General features: G+C 42.8%; 1 protein-coding gene and 1 long non-coding RNA gene across 8 annotated transcripts in view; one reads left to right on the forward strand and one right to left on the reverse strand.

Moving 5' to 3' along the window:
• LOC309627296 overlaps positions 1-17,779 on the reverse strand; it is a 30,072-nt gene extending 12,293 nt beyond the window's left edge. Inside the window, exons 1-2 of the long non-coding RNA XR_014243657.1 lie at positions 17,463-17,779; positions 14,595-14,681 (exon numbers count right to left, since the gene is read on the reverse strand). This is a non-coding gene — a long non-coding RNA (uncharacterized lncRNA). The remainder of the gene's footprint in view (positions 1-14,594; positions 14,682-17,462) is intronic.
• The window catches only part of NPNT (nephronectin), a 72,613-nt gene continuing 65,946 nt past the window's right edge, over positions 15,803-22,469 (forward strand). For 2 of the 7 annotated variants that reach the window (XM_082389075.1, XM_082389076.1), the window contains exon 1: positions 16,358-16,649. Coding sequence is in view for 5 of the 7 variants with exons in the window: in XM_082389073.1 (XP_082245199.1) it covers positions 15,964-16,649; positions 18,870-18,970 (787 nt within the window). In the remaining 2 variants the exon portion in view is untranslated. Of the gene's footprint in view, positions 16,650-18,869; positions 18,971-22,469 lie in introns of all 7 variants that reach the window. The other 5 variants (XM_082389073.1, XM_082389070.1, XM_082389071.1 and 2 more) reach the window with 5 other exon arrangements.

Below are 22,469 nucleotides of genomic sequence, written 5' to 3' on the forward strand. Positions count from 1 at the left end.
ATATATACACAATATATTAGTATTCCTATATAACAGAAGAGGAAATTGAGGTTCAGAGAGGTTCATTTAGAGCTCAACTGGTATTTATCAGAGTAAGATTAATTTTGAAGTCTGAATGACCATTAATTGCTATCCTGCATTAATTTTTCTCTTAAGTTCTTCCAAGTCATAGTATTTCTAGATATGCATTTAGAAAAATGAGACAATACTGCTAGAGTGATTTGATTTCTTTGATGGATTATTTTGCAAATTAACTGTAGTTAATATGCACAGTTATCAGATTTGAAGACACTCTGTAATTAAAAACATTCATCAACCAATATTCTTCAACTGATCAATTTTAACAAATTTTATATTTCATGTTATTTGCACTGGGGAGTAGGGCTTTGCTCATTCAATAGACCATATAGCTTGAGCTGTATGGTGTTTTGTTTTCTCCAGCTGGGACAGAGCAAGTAAAAATGGTCTTCACTGGACTTCCCTGGTGGCACAGTGGTTAAGAATCTGCCTGCCAATGCAGAGGACCCAGGTTCGAGCCCTGGTCCGGGAAGACCCCACATGCCATGGAGCAACTAAGCCCGTGCACCACAACTACTGAGCCTGCACTCTAGAGCTTGTGAGCCACAACTACTGAGCCCACACGCCACAACTACTGAAGCCCATGTGCCTAGAGCCTGTGCTCCGCAACAAGAGAAGCCACCGCAATGAGAAGCCCACGCACCACAACAAAGAGTACCCCCCACTCGTCGCAACTAGAGAAAGCCCACACATAGCAATGAAGACCCAACGCAGCCAAAAATTAATTAATTAATTTTGAAAAAATGGTCTTCACTGATTTAGGTTATATATAAGAAACTTTCCAACAAAGAGCTGAGAGGTCTTGGAATTGTATTTTGCAGCTTCATTTAGGAAAAGGCAATCTATGCTATGGGAGACAGATTTTACTGTTTGAACAGAAGGAGCAAAAGTAAACTGTTATAAAGAATGTGAACTATATACATACAGGTAAGATAGTACAATTCGAAATTTAAAGAATTTCTGGGAACAACTCAATGTTAGAAGCAGGAAAAAAAAACTTTGATGGGAAATCCTAAAACAACAAACTAAGAAGCAACTAAGCTACAGCTTTTAGATCAAGCCTAAATCTTAATAGTTGGGAGACTATGTTTTTATCTTTTTATTTATTGAATTTATTTTGGTCCTGCTTCTTTCCAGAATGGACTTGGAGAAAAGCCTAAAGATATGGCAATATAAAATAAGGGTAATAGAAGAAAACTCTGTTTCTTCCTACTCACAACACTTCTGACACCAAATGTGTGGGTTTTCCATGCCAAGCAGTTCTCCAGTTCTCTGTGACACCATCTGGGTGTCCTACAATTTAATTCATTATGACACTAACTATCCAGATTTAGCACAAACTCCACAAGTTAAGGGCTCAGTCCTGTAAGACTGCCCCCACTTCAGACACCAGTCACAAGTCCCACGTTGTCACTGGTATTTCTGACTAACAGGCTATAAACCAGAGGTTCCCATGACCCTCTCCTTGAGTTCAATACTTTGCTAGAATTGCTCACAGAACTCAAAAAAATACTTTACTTACTATTGCCAGTTTACTATAAGGGATACAACTCAGGAACAGCCAACTGGAGATACACAGGGCAACAAATGTGTGAACAAGTGAGGAGCTTCATGCCCTCTCCAGACCACCACCTCCTGGTATGTGGATGCGTTCAACAACCTGGAATCATTCTGAACCAAGTCCTTTAAGACTTCAGTGGAGGCTTCCTTACGTAGGCATGGCTGATTAAATCTTTGGCCATTGGTGATTAACTCAGTCTCTGGCCCTTCTCCCCTCCTCAGAGGTCTTGGTGTGGGGCTGAAAGTTCCAACCATCTAATTGCACGGTTGGTTCCTCTGGCAACCAGCCCCCATCCTAAGGCTACCTAGGGTCCCAAGGAGACTCACCTCATTAACTGAAAAACAAGAATGGTCAAAAGGGGCTTATTATGAATAGGAAAAGACATTCCTCTCACCCTTATCATTCAGGTAATTACAAAGGTTTTAGGATCTCTGTGCCAGAAGCCAGAACAAAGACCAAATATATATTTCTTATTATATCACAACATGTTAGGTAATAAAACAGAAAGAGAAAATCGGGACTAGTGAAAGAAAAAAAAGAGCACACATGCTAATCCACCTCCAGAATTTAAATACCGGGCTTCCCTGGTGGCGCAGTGGTTGAGAGTCTGCCTGCCAATGCAGGGGACACGGGTTCGAGCCCTGGTCTGTGAAGATCCCACATGCCACGGAGCAGCTGGGCCCACGAGCCGCAATTGCTGAGCCTGCGCGTCTGGAGCCTGTGCTCCGCAACAAGAGAGGCCACGATAGTGAGAGGTCCGTGCACCGCGATGAAGAGTGGCCCCCGCTTGCCACAACTAGAGAAAGCCCTCGCACAGAAATGAAGACCTAACACAGCCATAAATAAATTAATTAATTTAAAAAAATTAAAACAAAACAAAACAAAAAAATTTAAATACCTCTTGTGGCAGAGTTTAACTCAGAGAGATTGGTTTAAGACGGCTGAGTAGAAGGAAGTGTGCTTGTTCCCTCTTGCGAGACCATTGGAATAACAACTAACTGCTGAACAATCATCAACAGGACAACGCTAGAACTCACCAAAAAACATACCCTACAGCCAAAGACAAAGGAGAAGCTGCAATGAGATGGTAGGAGGGGCAGAATCACAATAAAATCAAATCCCATAACTTCTGGGTGGGTGACTCACAAACTGGAGAACACATACACCACAGAAGTCCACCCACTGGAGTGAAGATTCTGAGCCCCACGTCAGGCTCCCCAACCCAGGGGTCCGGCAACTAGAGGAGGAATTCCTAGAGAATCAGACTCTGAACACTAGCGGGATTTGATTGCAGGACTTTGACAGGACTGGGGGAAACAGAGACTCCACTCTTGGAGGACACACACAAAGTAGTGTGCACACCAGGACCCAGGGGAAGGAGCAGTGACCCCATAGAAGACTGAACCAGACCTACGTGCTAGTGTTGGAGGGTCTCCTGCAGAGGCAGGGGGTGGCTGTGGCTCACCGGGGGAACAAGGACACTGGCAGCAGAAGTTCTGGGAAGTACTCCTTGGCGTGAGCCCTCCCAGAGTCCACCATTAGCCCCACCAAAGAGCCGGGTAGGCTCCAGTGTTGGGTCGCCTCAGGCCAAACAACCAACAGGGAGGGAACTCAGCCCCACCCATCAGCAGATAAGCGGATTAAAGTTTTACTGAGCTCTGCCCAACAGAGCAACACCAAGCTCTACCCACCACCAGTCCCTCCCATCAGGAAGCTTGCACAAGCCTTTAGATAGCCTTGTCCACCAGAGGGCAGACAGCAGAAGCAAGAAGAACTACAATCCTGCAGCCTGTGTAACGAAAACCACATTCACAGAAAGATAGACAGAATGAAAAGGCAGAGGACTATGTACCAGATGAAGGAACAAGATAAAACCCCAGAAAAAAAAACTAAATGAAGTGGAGATAGGTAACCTTCCAGAAAAAGAATTCAGAATAATTATAGTGAAGATGATCCAGGACCTCAGAAAAAGAATGGAGGCAAAGATGGAGAAGATGCAAGAAATGTTTAACAAAGACCGAGAAGAATTAAAGAACAAACACCTAGAAGAATTAAAGAATAAACAAACAGAGATGAACAATACAATAACTGAAATGGAAAATACACTAGAAGGAATCAACAGCAGAATAACTGAGGCAGAAGAATGGATAAGTGACCTGGAAGACAGATGGTGGAATTCACTGCTGTGGAACAGAATAAAGAAAAAAGAATGAAAAGAAATGAAGACAGCCTAAGAGACCTCTGGGACAACATTAAACACAACAACATTTGCATTACAGGGGTCCCAGAAGGAGAAGAGAGAGAGAAAGGACCAGAGAAAATATTTGAAGAGATTATAGTCAACAACTTCCCTAACATGGGAAAGGAAATAGCCACCCAAGTCCAGGAAGCTCAGAGAGTCCCAGGCATGATAAACCCAAGGAGAAGCATGCCAAAACATAGTAATCAAATTGACAAAAATTAAAGACAAAGAAAAATTATTAAAAGCAACAAGGGAAAAACGACAAAGAACATGCAAGGGAACTCCCGTAAGGTTAACAGCTGATTTCTCAGCAGAAACTCTACAACCCAGAAGGGAGTGGCATGATGTATTTAAAGTGATGAAAGGGAAGAACCTACAACCAAGATTACACTACCCGGCAAGTATCTCATTCAGATTCAACGGAGAAATCAAAAGATTTACAGACAAGCAAAAGCTAAGAGAATTCAGCACCACCAAACCAGCTCTACAACAAATGCTAAAGGAACTTCTCTAAGTGGGAAACACAAAAGAAGAAAAAGACCAACAAAAACAAATCCAAAACAATTAAGGAAATGGAATAGGAACATACATATCAATAATTACCTTAAATGTGAATAGATTAAATGATCCAACCAAAAGACACAGGCTTGCTGAATGGATACAAAAACAAGACACATATATGTGCTGTCTATAAGAGGCCCACTTCAGACCTAGGGACACACACAGACTGAAAGTGAGGGGATGGAAAAAGATATTCCATGCAAATGGAAATCTAAAGAAAGCTGGAGTAGCAATACTCATTTCAGATAAAATAGACGTTAAAATAAAGAATGCTACAAGAGACAACGAAGGACACTACATAATGATCAAGGGACCAATCCAAGAAGAAGATATACCAATTATAAATATTTATGCACCCAACATAGGAGCACCTCAATACATAAGGCAAATGCTAACACCTATAAAAGAGGAAATCGACAGCAACACAATAATAGTAGGGGAATTTAACACCTCACTTACACCAATGAACAGATCATCCAAACAGAAAAGTAATGAGGAAACAGAAGCTTTAAATGACACAATAGACCAGATAGATTTAATTGATATTTATAAGACATTCCATCCAAAAACAGCAGATTACACTTTCTTCTCAAGTGCACAGGGAACATTCTCCAGGATAGATCACATGTTGGGTCACAAATCAAACCTTGGTAAATTTAAGAAAACTGAAATTATATCAAGCATCTTTTCCGACCACAATGCTATGAGATTAGAAATCAATTATAGGGATAAAAACGTAAAAACACAAACACATGGAGGCTAAACAATACGTTACTAAATAGCCAAGAGATCTGAAGAAATCAAAGAGGAAATCAAAAAATACCTAGAGACAAATGACAATGAAAACACGACGATCCAAAACCTATGGGATGCAGCAGAAGCAGTTCTAAGAAGGAAGTTTGTAGCAATACAATCCTACCTTAAGAAACAAGAAAAATCTCAAATAAACAATCTAACCTTATGCCTAAAGAAACTAGAGAAAGAAGAACAAACAAAACCCAAAGTTAGCAGAAGGAAAGAAATCATAAAGCTCAGAGCAGAAATAAATGAACTAGAAACAAAGAAAACAATAGCCAAGTTCAATAAAACTAAAAGCTGGTTCTTTGAGAAGATAAACAAAATTGATAAACCTTTAGCCAGACTCATCAAGAAAAAGAGGGAGAGGACTGAAATCAATAAAATTAGAAACGAAAAAGGAGAAGTTACAACAGACACTGCAGAAATAAAAGCATCATAAGAGACTACTACAAGCAACTCTATGCCAATAAAATGGACAACCTGGAAGAAATGGACAAATTCTTAGAAAGGTATAACCTTCCAAGACTGAATGAAGAAGAAACAGAAAACATGAACAGACCAATCACAAGTAATGTAATTGAAACTGTGTTTAAAAATCTTCCAACAAACAAATGTCCAGGACCAGATGGCTTCACAGGTGAATTCTATCAAACATTTAGAGAACAGCTAACACCCATCCTTCTCAAACTCTTCCAAAAAATTGCAGAGGAAGGAACACTCCCAAACTCATTCTACAAGGCCACCATCACCCTGATACCAAAACCAGACAAAGATATTTAAAAGAAAGAAAATTACATACCAATATCGCTGATGAATATAGATGCCAAAATCCTCAAAAAATACTAACAAACAGAATCCAACAACACATTAAAAGGATCATACACCATGATCAAGTGGGATTTATACCTGAGATGCAAGGATTCTTCAATATATGCAAATCAATCAATGCGATACACCATATTAACAAATTGAAGAATAGAAACCATATGATCATCTCAACAGTTGCAGAAAAAGCTTCTGACAAAATTCGACACCAATTTATGATAAAAACTGTCCAGAAAGTGGGCATTGAGGGAACCTACCTTAACATAATAAAGGCCATATATGACAAACCCACAGCAAACATCATTCTCAATGGTGAAAAACTGAAAGCATTTCCTCTAAGATCAAGAACAAGACAAAGATGTCCACTCTCACCACTATTATTCAGCATAGTTTTGGAAGTCCTAGTCACAGCAATCAAAGAAGAAAAAGAAATAAAAGGAATACAAATTAGAAAAGAAGAAGTAAAACTGTCACTGTTAGCAGATGACATGATACTATACACAGACAATCCTAAAGATGCCACCAGAAAACTACTAGAGCTAATCAATGAATTTGGTAAAGTTGCAGGATACAAAATTAATACACAGAAATCTCTTGCATTCTTATACACTAACAACAAAAGATCAGAAAGAGAGATTAAGGAAACAATCCCATTCACCATTGCAACAAAAAGAATAAAATACCTAGGAATAAACCTACCTAAGGAGGTAAAAGACCTGTACTCAGAAAACTATAAGACACTGATGAAAGAAATCAAAGATGACACAAGCAGATGGAGAGATATACCATGTTCTTGGATTGGAAGAATCAATATTGTGAAAATGACTATACTACCCAAAGCAATCTACAGAGTCAATGCAATCCCTATCAAATTACCAATGGCATGTTTTACAGAACTAGAACAAAAAAATCTTAAAATTTGTATGGAGACACAAAAGACCCCAAATAGCCAAAGAAATCTTGAGGGAAGAAAACAGAGCTGGAGGAATTAGACTCCCTGACTTCAGACTATACCACAAAGCTACAATGGTCAAGATAATATGGTACTGGCACAAAAACAGAAATATAGATCAATGGAACAAGATAGAAAGCCCAGAGATAAACCCATGCACCTATGGTCAACTCATCTATGACAAAGGAGGCAAGGATATACAATCAAGAAAAGACAGTCTCTTCAATAAGTGGTGCTGGGAAAACTGGACAGCTACATGTCAAAGAATGAAATTAGAACACTCCCTAACACCATACACAAAAATAAACTCAAAATGGATTAAAGACCTAAATGTAAGACCGGACACTATAAAACTCTTAGAGGAAAACATAGGAAGAACACTCTTTGACATAAATCACAGCAAGGTCCTTTTTGACCCACCTCCTAGAGTAATGGAAATAAAAATAAAAGTAAACAAATGGGACCTTATGAAACTTCAAAGCTTTTGCACAGCAAAGGAAACCATAAACAAGATGAAAAGACAACACTCAGAATGGGAGAAAATATTTGCAAACGAATCAAGGGACAAAGGATTGATCTCAAAAATATATAAACAGCTCATGCAGCTCAATATTAAAAAAACAAACAACCCAATCAGAAAATGGGCAGAAGACCTAAATAGACATTTCTCCAAAGAAGACATGCAGATGGCCAAGAGGCATATGAAAAGCTCTTCAACATCACTAATTATTAGAGAACTGCAAATCAAAACTACAATGAGGTATTACCTCACACCGGTTAGAATGGGCATCATCAGAAAAATCTACAAACAACAAATGCTGGAGAGGGTGTGTAGAAAAGGGAACCCTCTTGCACTGTTGGGGGGAATGTAAATCGATACAGACACTATGGAGAACAGTATAGAGGTTCCTTAAAAAACTAAAAATGGAAATACCATATGACCTTGCAATCCCACTACTTGGGCATATACCCAGAGAAAACCATAATTCAAAAAGACACATGCACCCCAATGTTCATTGCAGCACTGTTTACAATAGCCAGGTCATTGAAGCAACCTAAATGCCCATCGAGAGACTAATGGATCGAGAAGATGTGGTACATATATACAATGGAATATTACTCAGCCATTAAAAAGGAACGAAACTGGGTCATTTGTAGAGACATGGATGGACCTAGAGACAGTCGTACAGAGTGAAGCAAGTCAGAAAGATAAAAACAAATATAGTATATTAACACATATATGTGGAATCTAGAAAATAGTACAGATGAACTGGTTTGCAAGGCACAAATAGAGACACAGATGTAGAGAACAAACGTATGGACACCAAGGGGGGAAAGCAGAGGGCGGGGGTGGTGGTGGTGGTGGGATGAATTGGGAGATTGGGATTGACATATATACACTAATATGTATAAAATAGATAACTAATAAGAACCTGCTATATAAATAAATTAATTAAATTAAAAAAAAGAAAAGAAAGAATTTAACTCAGAGCTTCCTGGTAGACACTTTAGAAAATATATATGAATTTATTTATTTATTTATTTATTTATCCTCCAAGTTTACATGAAAATTTTAATTGTCCATAATTTAAAGTAAATAACATTAAACACAACTGCCATATGAAATTTAAATTATTGGGGAAAATTAATGGTAAGATATATAAACCCTTTCTTTTAAACAAATTTTAATAGATTTATTTTTTAGAGGCGTTTTAGATTCACAGCAAAATTAAATGGAAGGTACAGAGTTTTCCCACACACTCCCCTGCTCCCACACACCCACAGCCTCCCCCATTATCAACATCCCCCACCAAAGTGGTACATTTGTTACAATCAGTGCACCTACACTGACACATTATAATCACCCAAAGTTCATAGTTTTTTTTTAATAAAATTATTTATTTTTGGCTGTGTTGGGTCTTTGTTGCTGCGTGCAGGCTTTCTCTAGTTGCGGCGAGTGGGGGCTACTCTTTGTTGTGCTGCACGGGCTCTAGGTGTGCGGGCTTCAGTAGTTGTGGCTTAGTAGTTGTGGTACACAGGCTTAGTTGCTCCACGGCATGTGGAATCTTCCCGGACCAGGGCTCGAACCCGTGTCCCCTGCATTGGCAGGCGGATTCTTAACCACTGCGCCACCAGGGAAGCCCCAAAGTCCATAGTTTACACTAGGGTTCACTCTTGGTATTGTACATTCTATGGGTTTTGACAAATGTATAATGGCATGCATCCCCACCATCACCATATGACACAGAATTGTTCCACTGCTCTAAAATTTCTCTGTGCTCTGCTCATCATCCCCTTCTCCGCATTAACACTTGGCAATCATTGATCTTTTTGCTGTCTCCATAGTTTTCCGGAAGCCACTTTTAAAAGGGAAACTTGATATAGTAAGTGTTCATCAGAAAATAGAAGACGTAAAATTTTCTCCAAAGAAACAAAATTTTTATTGGCCTGAAATTCTATAAGAAATTACTTTATGGGATCAAAACAGATACATCAGACAACATCCACAACAATCTTCCAGAAAGTGCAGGTGAAGATCTTACTTAACTATATCTTATAATAAACTCATTTAAGCTGTAGGTCCAACTTAGTAAGAGAAGAATCTTCCAGGTTCTAAGTTAAGTTCCAAGAGACTAACTTGATCCAAGGTTAATATTTGGGAAATCCAGAGGAATTGTTAGATAGCACATCCCCTTATCTAGGTTGGCTTCCATAAATATCATTTATTTTAAGAAGGATTTTTATAAGCGCTAAAGTTTTGCCTAAAGAATTGGTCTTCCATGTTGTTTGAGAACAGATCCATGCTTTAGAGACCAGAAGAGTAGGTTGATAGTTTATTATGAAAGGTGAAAAGCTTAACTAGTACTTCCCCCGTGTGGCAGTGAGATGCAAGAGTATTTTAGGCAACTTTGAATTTCCTCAAATACTTTGATAAAAGCTAAATTGAGATTAGAGATTCACAACACAGCATTGTCAGAGCTGGTTTAGGCATAGAAGATGTTCAGGCAAGTGTTTACAGTTGCCTGTCTTAGACATAGAAAAATCTTAGAGAAGCATTTAATTCCCAGCAGTAAAACCAATCAGTATTTGTTGAGCACTTATTACATGTACCATGTGCTTGACTAGGTACTTTACACAATTTACCTAATTTAATTGGGTGAATTATACGTTAAGAATTACCAAATAAATATATTGACTTACTGTATGATGAAAATCATAGACTAAGTGAATTTTGGAGAATGATTTTCAAGTACAATGATTTTTCAGTGATGTCATAATTAGTGTTAAGTTTTCTTTCTGGCAATAATTAAATACTAAGTTTACTGATTTCTTGAGGCTACGGCAAAGACAATGCTAGATATTCAATTAAAAGTTTTCATTTTCCTCCTTGGCACACTGGAAAAATATATTTTCCAAATTCTCTTTTAGTTAAATTGGAGCCATGTAACTAGGTAGTGGCCAGTGGAATGCCACAAACCCCCCAGGTGTAATTGCCTGGGCTCTCTCTCTCCCTTGGCCACGTGGCTACAGGAGAACTCCAGGAAGATAAAACCACAGGATGGAAGGAGGCCAGCTGCCTGAATAGCCACTTGCAAAGGATCTCTTAGGAGAGCTGTCCAACTTGCATTACAATTTTGCACTAATGAAAGGAACTGAATTGTGTTAAGCCAAAGATATTAGGAGTAATGTGTTAAAGAAGCTGGCTAGTGGTACCACTCTTGGTTTTGTGATACTAAAAATTTATTGTCAGTGAAGAAGAATCTTTCTACTTTTATACATAAAAACATGAAGAAAAATTTTTTAAATTTGTATCAGATCATTAAGATACAAATTTAAAACAGCTGAAAGGTAAGAGACTAAACATAACTTATTTCATAATTCTTGAAACTGCTTTCTAATGTGTTGGTCAGCCATTCATGCCTATTTCAATTCTTCCAGTGATATTAAAATAGAATTGAAGGCCTATCAAATAAAGTCTTCCATTGTCTTTGCAGAATTACTTGAAGATGGATGAGAATCACTGACAGTAAGTACAGTTGTCCTTCCATATCCGCAGGGGATTGGTTCCAGGACCCCCACGCAGACCAAAATCCACAGATGCTCAAGCTCCTTAAATAAAATGGTGTAGTACGGTTGGCCCTCTCTTATCCGGTTCCCACATTTGCAGATTCAACCAGTGGTTATCCACCTTCAGTTCCATCTTTGTGACAACCCTATTGGCCTAGTGTCCAGTCTCTGCAAGGGACATGCGCAGTCACTGAACTCAGGTTGTTCCAAAGCTATGGTTTGCCATCTGGCATATTTGGTTCTCCCTGTCTAAATGCAGTTTACCAATCAGGGGTCCATTTTTACCAGCCACATAGCTACACAGTTCACAAATCACCTTATCAGGTTGCCAGGGGAACAATGCTAAAAAGTTAACATAAGGTCAAATTCTCATGAAGAATGGGAAAGGATTTTGTTAACCGTTTACCCACATAGAGGTTTCTGTCAACTTGACTGTAATGGATTCTTTTAGTATATTCCTAGATTGTACTTACTAATCATTTATTTAGGGCTTTTGCATTGCTATTCGTATCTGTATATGTGTGTATGTTTGTGCACATATGAAAAGGCTATTTTTTCAGGTGTAGATATCAACGACTTCTCAGGAATAATTCGTAAGCATTTCTTTTTTGATACTTTAGAAGAATTTAAATAGTATTAGAATTGTTCTTTGAAGGGGTGGTATGCTCTGATTGTGGTATAGCTACAGCTGCTGTGTGTAGGCTGGAAAGCTTGTGACACATGTTATTTTGTAAAATTATTACTATGCTCACTTGGAAGGTACAGTATATATCCAGATAAAAGGAATATCATTATAGAAAATGAGAATGTTAGTATCTTTGCTGCTCCTTGTTGCTTTTATAAGGTATCTTAAGAAGGGGATGGGCTCAGGCAAGAACTGGCTGTTTTACAAGCAGAAATGGCAGGAAATGAGAATGTCCAGAAATTTCGGGCCTCCCAGGGTTGAAAAAGACAACTGCTTTTAGGCCCTGAACATTAATATAAATATATATCTGATCCCTGTGGCCAGGATCAGAGTACGGGTGTGGCCCTCCCCAACAACCCTATAATTTGAGCTAGCCTCAAGGGGGCCTCCGTTAAGATGAAAGAGTAAGGTATGGACACGAGGAATCAAAGAAATAAAGCAGGCTTAGGAACTAGGACTGGAAAAGACTTTGGTTATGTTATCTGCACAAGGAACTGACTGGAAGCAATTAGATCAGAAGTCTATTAGGGTTTTAAGGAGATCTTAAAGCCACAGAAACCATGAGTCTGGCCTGAAAATGTGCTGTCTCTCTTAGCTCCTTAAAAGCAACACTCAGGCCTTCAAATCTGTACCAGTAGAAAAAGAACTGTCAGTGATGTACAGTCCCCAAGGAAGGCATATGCTCCAATAGTCACTTCTGATGTGGCCCTAGAGGATGGATGAATGGACAAGGTAGTAGAAGCAGGGGTGACCTGATTGTCTGCTCCTCCCTCTGCTGCCAGAGAAGAGCATCTCCGTGATTCTTGCTCACCTGGGGTCAGAACTGCCGCGAATGAGCAGCTGTGTGTTCCTCATCCTTCTCTTTTCTTAACAGGACTTTTTGAAGCAGTAGCCCTGTCCCTGTGTCACGGCCGCATATGGGACAGGAGGAGCAATCGCTTGCTTAACAGCTTGCACGACACGGACTACGAGAACTTGGTAGAGAAAACACATTTTCTCTCTCCTTTGCCCTAACACTACCGCTACCCAACACCCTCACTTTATCCTGACTCTGCTCAAATGTCATCTCCCAGAGGTGACCAAATCACTCCACCTAAAATCACAGCCCATCTCTCTCTATCACCTTATCCTTCCTTTACTCTATTTACACCTTTTACCCTCTCTTTATAGCACATATTGTCTTGCTCCTCCAGTGCAATGCAAGCTCTTTCGGGGCATGACTTTGTCTTGTTGCTGAAGTCCTAGCACCTAGAAATGGCCAATACAGGGTAGGCTCTCAATAAATATTTGTTGGGGAAAAAAAAAAAAAGACTAAATAATTAAGAGCTTCTGATTCCCAGGTATTGGAAGTTGTGTTCGCTTAGCTCTATTTTGCCATTTATCTGTATCACATTGTGGCCAGTGATAGATGATTATTTGTGTGCAAGGAAATTGGGATTACTCCTTGCAAGGTGGCATTATCTGGTATGAAACCTAACCAAAACGTTGTCCTACTGGAAAAGTACAGATATTGCTAAAAGCTGTTTGGTATGGTTCTTTCTTATTTTGTTTATTTATTTATTTGGCTGCATTGGGTCTCAGTTGCAGCACGCAGGATCTTTCCCTGCGGCACGCGGGCTCTAGAGCACGTGGGCTTAGTTGCCCCTCAGCATGTGGGATCTTAGTTCCCTGACCAGGGATTGTTCCACATCCCCTGCATTGGAAGGTGGATCTTAAAAACTGGACCACCAGGGAAGTCCTCTTGTTTGTTTTTAAGACTGAGATAGTGAAATGTCACTCCCATAGGAACTCCACCTCTTTTTTGGAATGGGCACGGGTGGTCATAATGGCAGCAGATTACCCAGTTAGACCTTGGAATTCCTTTAGAGTCTCCTCACTCCATGATTCAACAAAGACTGATATAATTAGCTATGGCTGACTCAAGGGAGAAGCTAAAGTTCACCAGGCAGAATTTAATCCAACCCAATGCGATCTATTTAATATTTGCTGAATTTAAGCCTTGTGCCAGGCATCGTGCTGGGCGCAAGGGATACAATGACGACTGCCCTTGCCCTCCTATTGGTTAGATTAGTGTCTCGAGGGAAACTAGATTTGATTAGAGAAGTAGTTCCACCACAGTACGTTAAGAGTTACTCTAGGGCTTCCCTGGTGGCGCAGTGGTTGAGAATCTGCCTGCCAATGCAGGGGACACGGGTTCGAGCCCTGGTCTGGGAAGATCCCACATGCCGCGGAGCAACTGGGCCCGTGAGCCACAACTACTGAGCCTGAGCGTCTGGAGCCTCTGCTCCGCAACAAGAGAGGCCGCGATAGTGACAGGCCCGCGCACCGCGATGAAGAGTGGCCCCCACTCGCCGCAACTGGAGAAAGCCCTCGCACAGAAACGAAGACCCAACACAGCCAAAAATAAACATAATAAATAAATAATAAATAAAAATTAAAAAAAAAAAAAAAAAAAAGAGTTACTCTAGGGGACGCATAGGGCTATAGAAGCACATGCCACAGGAGTCCCAGGCACGCGAAAAATCACAAAGGCTTCCTTCTTGGGTAACTGTCAGCTAAGCTTGTACCCAAACGGTAAGTGGAGAGTGTCCCTATGAAGAAGGAAGATGCTGATTCACTTTGCTGTACACCTGAAACTAACACAACATGGTAAATCAACTATATTCCAATAAAACTTAAAAAAAAAAAAGAAGAAGAAGAAGAAGAAGAAGGAAGATGAATTGAGTGTTTTCTAGGCCAAAGAAAATATATGGAAAAAAAAAGAAGAGATAGGCAGAGGGTGTATTACACACTTACTCCAGACATTTGTCCTATTTTCACCTACCACTCATCCTCCTTTTGTTCCATCTCCAGTTTTTAGCCTGTAGGTTGGCCCCTTTCTCTCTAATCATCCATTGCTCAAGCCAGGAACCTAGAAACAAAGAAAATGGCTAAGAAGCAGCCACTGGAACCTGGAACCAGGCCTACATTACACTTACAAAAATTTGATTTTCTGCAGAAAAAATATTTTGACTCCTACGTTTTTAGAAAGATCTGAAATGGATGACACCAAGCTGTTTGCCTAAAATAATGTCCCAAGCCTGAAATGGAATGGATATTTCCTGAGATTAAAATAGAAACTTGTTTTGCTAACAGAAAACAACTTGGAAATCAAAGAGTCATTTAACTTGAAACCATTATTTTTCCTTTTCTTGCAGAAAATTCCTGTGTTTATACACACTAAGAGATTGAGATAATGAGGTCTCTCTGCCACAGAACTTTCCATTAAAAATTTAAAGTTGGAGAAATCTCAAAAAAACAATAAAGATGGGGCGGGGAGTTTGTAACGTAACAAACTCATTCGGTAAACATTTATGAGCACCTACTACATGCCAGGCACTAAACAAAGAAACTTGCCCTTGTAGAGTTTGCATTCTAGCAGAAAGAAGACATGCAAAACAAGAAATAAGCAAATTATATAGGAAACTAGAAGATGAGTGCTTTGGAGAAAAGACAAATTAGAACAGGCAGGGACAGGTTGCAATTTTAAATAGGGTGGTCAAGGTTCGTCTCCACAAAGAGGTGACATATGAGCAAAGACTGAAGTGAGAATGGGAGCCATGCCGATATCTGGGTCCAGGCAGAAGTAACAGTTAACGGCCCGAGGCAAGGGGCATGCCTGGAGTGTGGGAGAAAGGCACGGAGGCCATGGATTAGAGGAGAGGTATGGGAGACCAGATCACCGGCCTGGGCAGTTATTCCGGGTAGGGCTTGGGAAGAGAGGTGACTTGATTGGACTGATGTTTTAACGTGCATTTTAGGTTAATCACTGAGTGTTTTCATTTGAACACAGTCCTTTTATAATACATTTTACTCTGCAATAACAGAGCAATGATGGTTCAAAATGGTTTTCTAAATGATCTCCGCAGTATCGGGCACCACAGGACTGCTAAGTAGTAACCGCCCTCCCTCTCCGGGGGACACGTGTCCCTAAAGGGGCAGCCGTCGCTCTCCTTCTAATGTGCTCATTGTTGAGCTGGCAGAGATGGAAACAGTCTGCACGTCTCTTCTTCAAAAGTCGAAAAAGAAGCCAAGCATTTCTTTCGCTTGGTTACAAAATTTTTAAAAATCTGCCTCTGCCAACTCTGCGGGAGAAGCAAACTCCCTGAGTTTGCCTTTGCTAATTTGTCCAAGTCGGGCTGCGGTTTCACTACATGCAGACACTGCTCAGCTCCAGTCCCACAAACCTCTCTCATCTTGGACTTCGCCCTCCGGTGAAAGCTGCGGCTCGCCCCTTCGATCACCACCTGCTCGGAAGGAACCCGCGGAGCGCGCACCTCCGGCCCGGGCCCCTTTCCTCCCCGGCTCTGACTTTCCTGCCGAGCACCCTCTCCCCAGCCCAGGCCAGGCTCGCAACTTTCCTCCCAGCCTGGCGCCCACCCCGCTTGGCTGGTCCCCAAGAGACGCTGCCTTCCCGCGGCGCCCCCGCCCGCGAGCTTCCCGCAGCCGGGCCGAGCACCCTCACCCCTCACCCGGGGCCCCGAGAGCGGCTAGTCGGGCGCACGCGCGCCCCCCGCCCCTCCCCGCAGGCGGCGCAGCTTCCCCTGCAGCACCTCCCCTCTCGCGGAGGGAGCCGGAGGGGGCTCGGGACGCCGCGCGCAGACCTGCTCCGGCTGCGCGCCGCGCCGCTCTCCTCCGAGAGTGGCAGCAGTAGCAGCGGCGGCCGCAGGGGTTCCCGGCTGCCGCAGCTCCCCGGGGGAGCCGAGCGCGCCTCTCCTGCGAGCCCAGCACCCCCAACCTGCTCGCCGCGCGCAGCTGAGCCGCCCACCATGGATTTCCTCCTGGCGCTGGTGCTCGGGTCCTCGCTCTATCTGCAGGCGGCCGCGGAGTTCGACGGGAGGTGAGTCGGCCCCCGGGGCGCCCTCTCCTGCTCCATGCAGCGCTAATTTCACACCGCCCTGGGGTTCCCCCTCTCTGCTCTCGGTCCAGAAGTTGGGCCACCGCGCAGCCTCGGCGGGAGGAGAGCCGTCGAGCCGCCCTCTCTACCAGTGGCTGCCCGAGGCCTGGAGGGCGCGCCCCCTGCGCGTCCGGGAACCCCGCCGCGGCTCCCCGAGAGAGGCTGCGCGGCGGCGCGAGCCGCCCACCCCCCGGCTCGGTAAAGAGGGCTGGGAGAGAAGGGAGGCTGGAGCCGGGCGTCTGGGTTCTGAGGGCGCGGGTTAGCCGCCCCGGAGGAGGTGACGCGCGGGACATCCCTTGGCTGGGAAACTCTCGCTCTTGATTTAGACAGCTCTGCGGTGGGGAACTTCCAGGTGGTCGGGACCAAATCCCGGCTAGGAGCTGTCAGGGCTGCTCACACAAAGGGTGGGGAAGAGGAAGCGACTGGGCTTCCGGGGGGGACCTGTTTGCCTCCCCTCTTGGTTTTCTTGGCGGGGGTAGGGGAACTCTGCGTGCGTGCGTGCGTGTGTCTGTGTGGTGTCTGTGTGTCTGTACGCACGCACAGCTCCCGAGACTCAGGGTGAGCCTGACTGCTGCGTGCTCTGACAGGTTCCAACAACCCAAGGCTCTGCTCCGCTCCGCTGTCACTCAGCCGCTCCTCCCGCCGCTGCGCGCGGAGCCCTCTTCCCTGCCGCCGGATCGGCTCCCGCGAGTGTGTGTGTGTGTGTGTGTGTGTGTGTGTGTGTGTGTGTCGGGAGGGCGTGCTCGGTTTCCCCACCTCGGTGCAATTGCAGACCAGACTCGCCCCGAGCGCCGCTCGCTGCTGCTTGCGCAGAAACTAGGCAGGAGCACCCAGGAGAGTTTTTAACTTGGGTCACACCGCCCTGCAGTCGCCCTCAGGCAACGATCGGCACCCACACTCCGCCCCCGCGCAGCCGGAAAGACTGCCGCACCTGTTTTTCCTGCAATCTTGGAACGAATCAATTCCACGATTGATTGGTTTTCTTGTACCTGGAAGGAACGGAGGGAAGCCAGTGGAGCGCTGAAGAGAAGAAGCGCAGCCTCTTGTTTACCACCTGGTTGGAGGAAATGGAAAGTTCGTGGTTATTTGTCCTTTGGGCTTGGGGGCCTAAGGGAGAGATGAAAGGAAGGGGAATTGAAAAGATTAGGGAACTAAAAAAAACGTGGGTAGCGGCCAGAGGCTGTTTTATTTTTTTATTAAAGTAATAATTTGCCCACATTCGGGTCTGTTGTGCGTTTCTTGCACACATATTTGCAACAAGAAATACATCACATGATTATGCATAAGATTTCCATACAGCCTTAAAAAGATGTCTAAAACAGACAATTAAAAAATTGATCCTCTAGGGGGAAAATGTCATTGAGGTAGGCGTGAATCTAAACAACGAACCGATTTACCAAATAAGGTGCCAAAGTGGAATCCGGTAGTAAATCTTATCCTGAAATCGAGTGCTTGCTTTAGTCCTTATTTACATTAGAGAGGACGGTAACACGAATCGTTGATGCAGGAAAGTTTCAAACCACAAGGACACTTAAGATGTTAGCTACACTTTAAACTCTCCTTGGTTTTATTTAGTCTTCTTTCTCAAGTACATTCTTTTCTGGGAACTTTTTCTGAAGAAGAGTCATATCTGGAAAAGAGTTCTGTTTCATTTGATTTTGAGAAACCTCCCTTCCTTCTCCTTCCCACATGTACCTGTTATATAAGGCAGAAAAATTTTTTCTTTCTGCTTTGACATGTCTTATTTAATACTTTTCAGTTTAAGGTGTTATCAGTCAAAACTGACTTTCCTCTCAGGAACAGGTGTGGGCCTTTGAGGAATCTTTTATTTCAAGCTTAAGAAACCATCCTGTGAGTGGCAGCCTTGAGAATTCTTGGTTTTAGCTGGCGCTCTTTCCTTGTAAGAAAGGATCTTCCCCTCCCTTACCCCCCCACCCCCCCACTCTTGGGTGGTTGTATCTGCGTTTGTCTGATGTTTGAAATTAGATCATGGCAGAACTATTTCCCTGAAGGTGTGTTATTGTTTTATTTCTTCAGGCATGAAGAAGTCCATAGAAAATTGTTGGGTGTGATTAAAATTTTTTTCTAAAGTAATAACAAAGAGGAAATTATTTTTAATTTCGAAAAGTGTCTTTATTTAATTCGAATCTTTTTGTTTGGTAGGTGGCCCAGGCAAATAGTGTCATCCATTGGCCTGTGTCGTTATGGTGGGAGGATTGACTGCTGCTGGGCCTGGGCCCGCCGGTCCTGGGGACAGTGTCAGCGTGAGTATCACCCCTGGGACTTCAGCTTCCTTTGAGGGCGGGCCGTCCACCGTCCGTCATGGCTTCGCTCTGCACGTCGGAGGGCTCACTCCTGAGCAAGGCTTGGTGGTGTGGTTCTGACAGAGTCTGCAGTCCCTGACCTCTTATTCTGCCCCTTTCCACCCTGAGCCACCTGTAGGAAGGTGCCAGTTTTGTTATTCACAGAGAGCCACCTAGGATGCTCCTTTGAGCTTTTGTCCCCCATACTTCCAGCTATTGTTTTCCCATCAGGCTTACTCTTTTCTTTGCTCTGGGCTCTGAGGTGTGGGTAAGATAATGAGTCTAGACTGTATTTACACTAAATAAACTCTGAACCTTATAGCACTTATAAATTCCTTAAACCATGGCTGTTGTATAAAGTGGCCTATTTGTAAATCTTTTTTTTGAAGTGAGATTGTATTGACTGGCTTCTAAATGGACCACCCAGTATAATCCAATAATACCTCTGGGAAAAAACCCATCACCTTTAAGTTCCATGAGTAATCAACATCCTGTAATAAGTGCCCAATCAGAACACTGATTTTTAATTTTACATGATCACAAATGGGTATTTTAATGGTAGAAATCAGAGCCACATCCCAGTATTTTGAGAAATTCATTCCCAGCATTTTATCTGGATCTTAAAATTTTATCCCACTCCCCCTAACAAAAGGATCCACAAACTATCAAGTAAATTTCTGGGATATCTTTGGAGCACGAGGTTGGCATGTCTGGTTAGATAGTGGGAACTGAGTTGGGTGCCATATATCCCAGTGTTTACTGCTGATGAGAAAGGGGCTTAGAGAAAGAGGGAAGGATAGTTAAGTCTGGAGCTGGAAAGGTAGGAGCCTGCCTTAGAGAAGTGCTGGCAGGATGAGGAATCAGGTAAATTTCAGTTTGGAAAGCTAGGCACTCCCTCAGCTATTTCAGTCTTTGAGAACTGTGTGTGATGCCTGTCCTTTGTGAAGGAGGGAGAGTGACAGTCCCAGGTTGACCTCTCTGGTTAGGGACGGAAAGGTAAAGGGGACTAAAGTTTGTCTACCTGCTCCCTGCAAGCCACTGGGCCAGACTTTTTGCACAGTTGGGTCATTGCTGCTTTTTATAAAGGCAGATGATGGTAACTCCAGTTTTCAGTAAACAAAAGAACTAGGTAAAGGTTCTGTGCCCCCACTGGTTAGTCTATTCCCATTGTTTTTAATGGAAGATGGTCAAAAAAGAAGAATGGTACCTGGTGAAATAAAGTCTTATGCCACAGGGCCAGAGGTATTTGCACAGCTGGAGGCCACAGGTGTGGAACTTGAAGAGCAATCCGGTGTTGATAAGCAAAGGGTGAAGAGAGGATTCTTCTCTTGACCCAATACACACACCTCTCCTGCATAAAAAATAAGTAGTTTCTTTGCAGGAAGGGAGACAGTTTCCTCCTCCTTCACTGCCTTCATTTTCAGGACACTCCCAGAGCAAATGTTGCAGTGCTTTGGGTGTGCACAGGCCGCCAGCCCCACCCAGCACAAGTCCGCCTGGCAGAGTGCCCTGAGCTCAGTGGAGAACACCTTCCACGAAGGCCGCGTGTCAGGGCAGTCGGCAGACGCACGCGGAGGAGTGTATTTGCACTCTGCCAGATGTGCTAAAAGAATTCCGCGGAGAAAACTCTATCTCTTAGAGGTTCATCAACTGCGGAATTCCCCAGAAGGAACCTCTAGGAGCTGTTTTATGTCTCTTTACCTTGGAATTAAATTTTCCCTAATATACACTGACTTGGCAGTTCTGAATTTGAATGAGTGTAAAGACCTTTGAAAGGTCCAGTGGCATTACAAAACTTAAACATCCAAGTGATTTCCTAGCATTCCACTTTCTGCACAGTAGCTTTCCCAGCAGATATGGGACACTATTCTGTTATTTTCTATACCTTCATTTTGTTTCTAAAAGACTGCACAGTGGTCAAATATAGTATTGGATAGTACTTATCTTTTCCTTCCTGTTATTGAATCTGAGGAAGCTACAACATGGCATGAGGTAAATTACTGAAATGGTAATAAATGCGTAAGGTGATCCTGCACAAATCACAGTTTACCTTAGATTTGGTGGAAGTTTGAGAGGCAGCATAATGGAGGGAACGTGGACTCTCGAGCTAGATTGCCTGGGTTTAAATTAGTTCCACCTCTTATTAGCTGTGTGACCTTGAGCAGGTCATTCAATCCCTCTGTGCTTTATTTTCCTCATCACTAAAATGCATCTAAAATAGTACAATACCTCCTAGGACCACAACACAGCTTAAGTAAGTTATGATTTGTAAAGCGCGTAAAACTACTCCTGGCACAGAGTAAACACTGTTATGTGTGTTTGATGAAATTAAAGAAATGTAAAGGACTACTGCTACTGACACAATGTTCTGGGATGGGACATACCCATGCTATCAGATTCTTTGTTCTTTAGGCATGATATATGCATTTTTGCATTTATACTGCTGAAATAAAAAAATGGTTCCAAGGTTCTGTGTTGCAATAAAACAAAATGCCTTTAAACTAAAAAGGGCCAGATGGATCTTTACCATTAATATTACAGATGGCAGAGTTGTAAAAATGAGTTCAAAGATGGATGCTTCCTTGTCTGTGTTTTATTTTTGCAGAACCTCAGATGGTCCAAATGTCTCTTGCCAGTTCAGAGATCCCCCTGTCTTTGTTTTGCTGTAAACAGGTAGAGGAATGTGGGAGAGGAGGTCACCTCAGAGTGGGAAGGAAGAACAGTGGCAAAACGAGGCTTGTAGGGGACAAATGGAAAACTCCTGATTAGTTTTTAAAGAAAGCTTTTGTGAAATTAAAACCTTTGTCACTATATTTATTCAAGGAAAATACCTTGCTATTCGTTAACAGTTACATCTGGTAATGGATTACCTATAAAAATTCCAAATAGCTTCTGGGAAATCTAATGTGAAAAATGTTTTTGCCTTCCTGACCCTTAGATAATCTCAGAGTTCTTTTTCCCATAAGGAGCATTCTCCCTTCCTTAGCAAAAGTGCCCTGGTTCTCGTTTTTCTGAATGATTTACTTTGGAATTTTCTTTCAAATCAGCACAGCAAAGCAAAAGGAAACTGTTCCCACCTGCATGTAGAAGCTCCCAATTTATCCCTTAGAAGATGTGTAAGTTGGGGGAGACCATACCCTCATCGTACTACTTGTCAGGTCTCACACCCTAGAGCACTGACCCTTGGGTGAGTGTTTACTTCCATTTGGTTGAGCATACGTGAGACATATTGACTCAGTATTCGTGTGAGTCGAGTATATGTATTTACACAAAACATACTGCATTTCATTTTCACTTGCTGCCCCCCTTTCCATGGACTTGTTGGGAGAAGACAACGAACATGGCAGGGGGCTTGCGTTGCCCAGCCTCGCTCCTGCCTCACCAAGTCCAGCCACAAAGCCCTGCTCAGCCAGACTTCCCGCCCTTCCCTCTGGGACTGAGGAAGGAAGGACCAGAGCTG

The sequence above is a fragment of the Balaenoptera borealis genome, assembly GCF_965194805.1.
Source record: "Balaenoptera borealis genome assembly, chromosome: 4".
Lineage (NCBI taxonomy): Eukaryota > Metazoa > Chordata > Mammalia > Artiodactyla > Balaenopteridae > Balaenoptera > Balaenoptera borealis.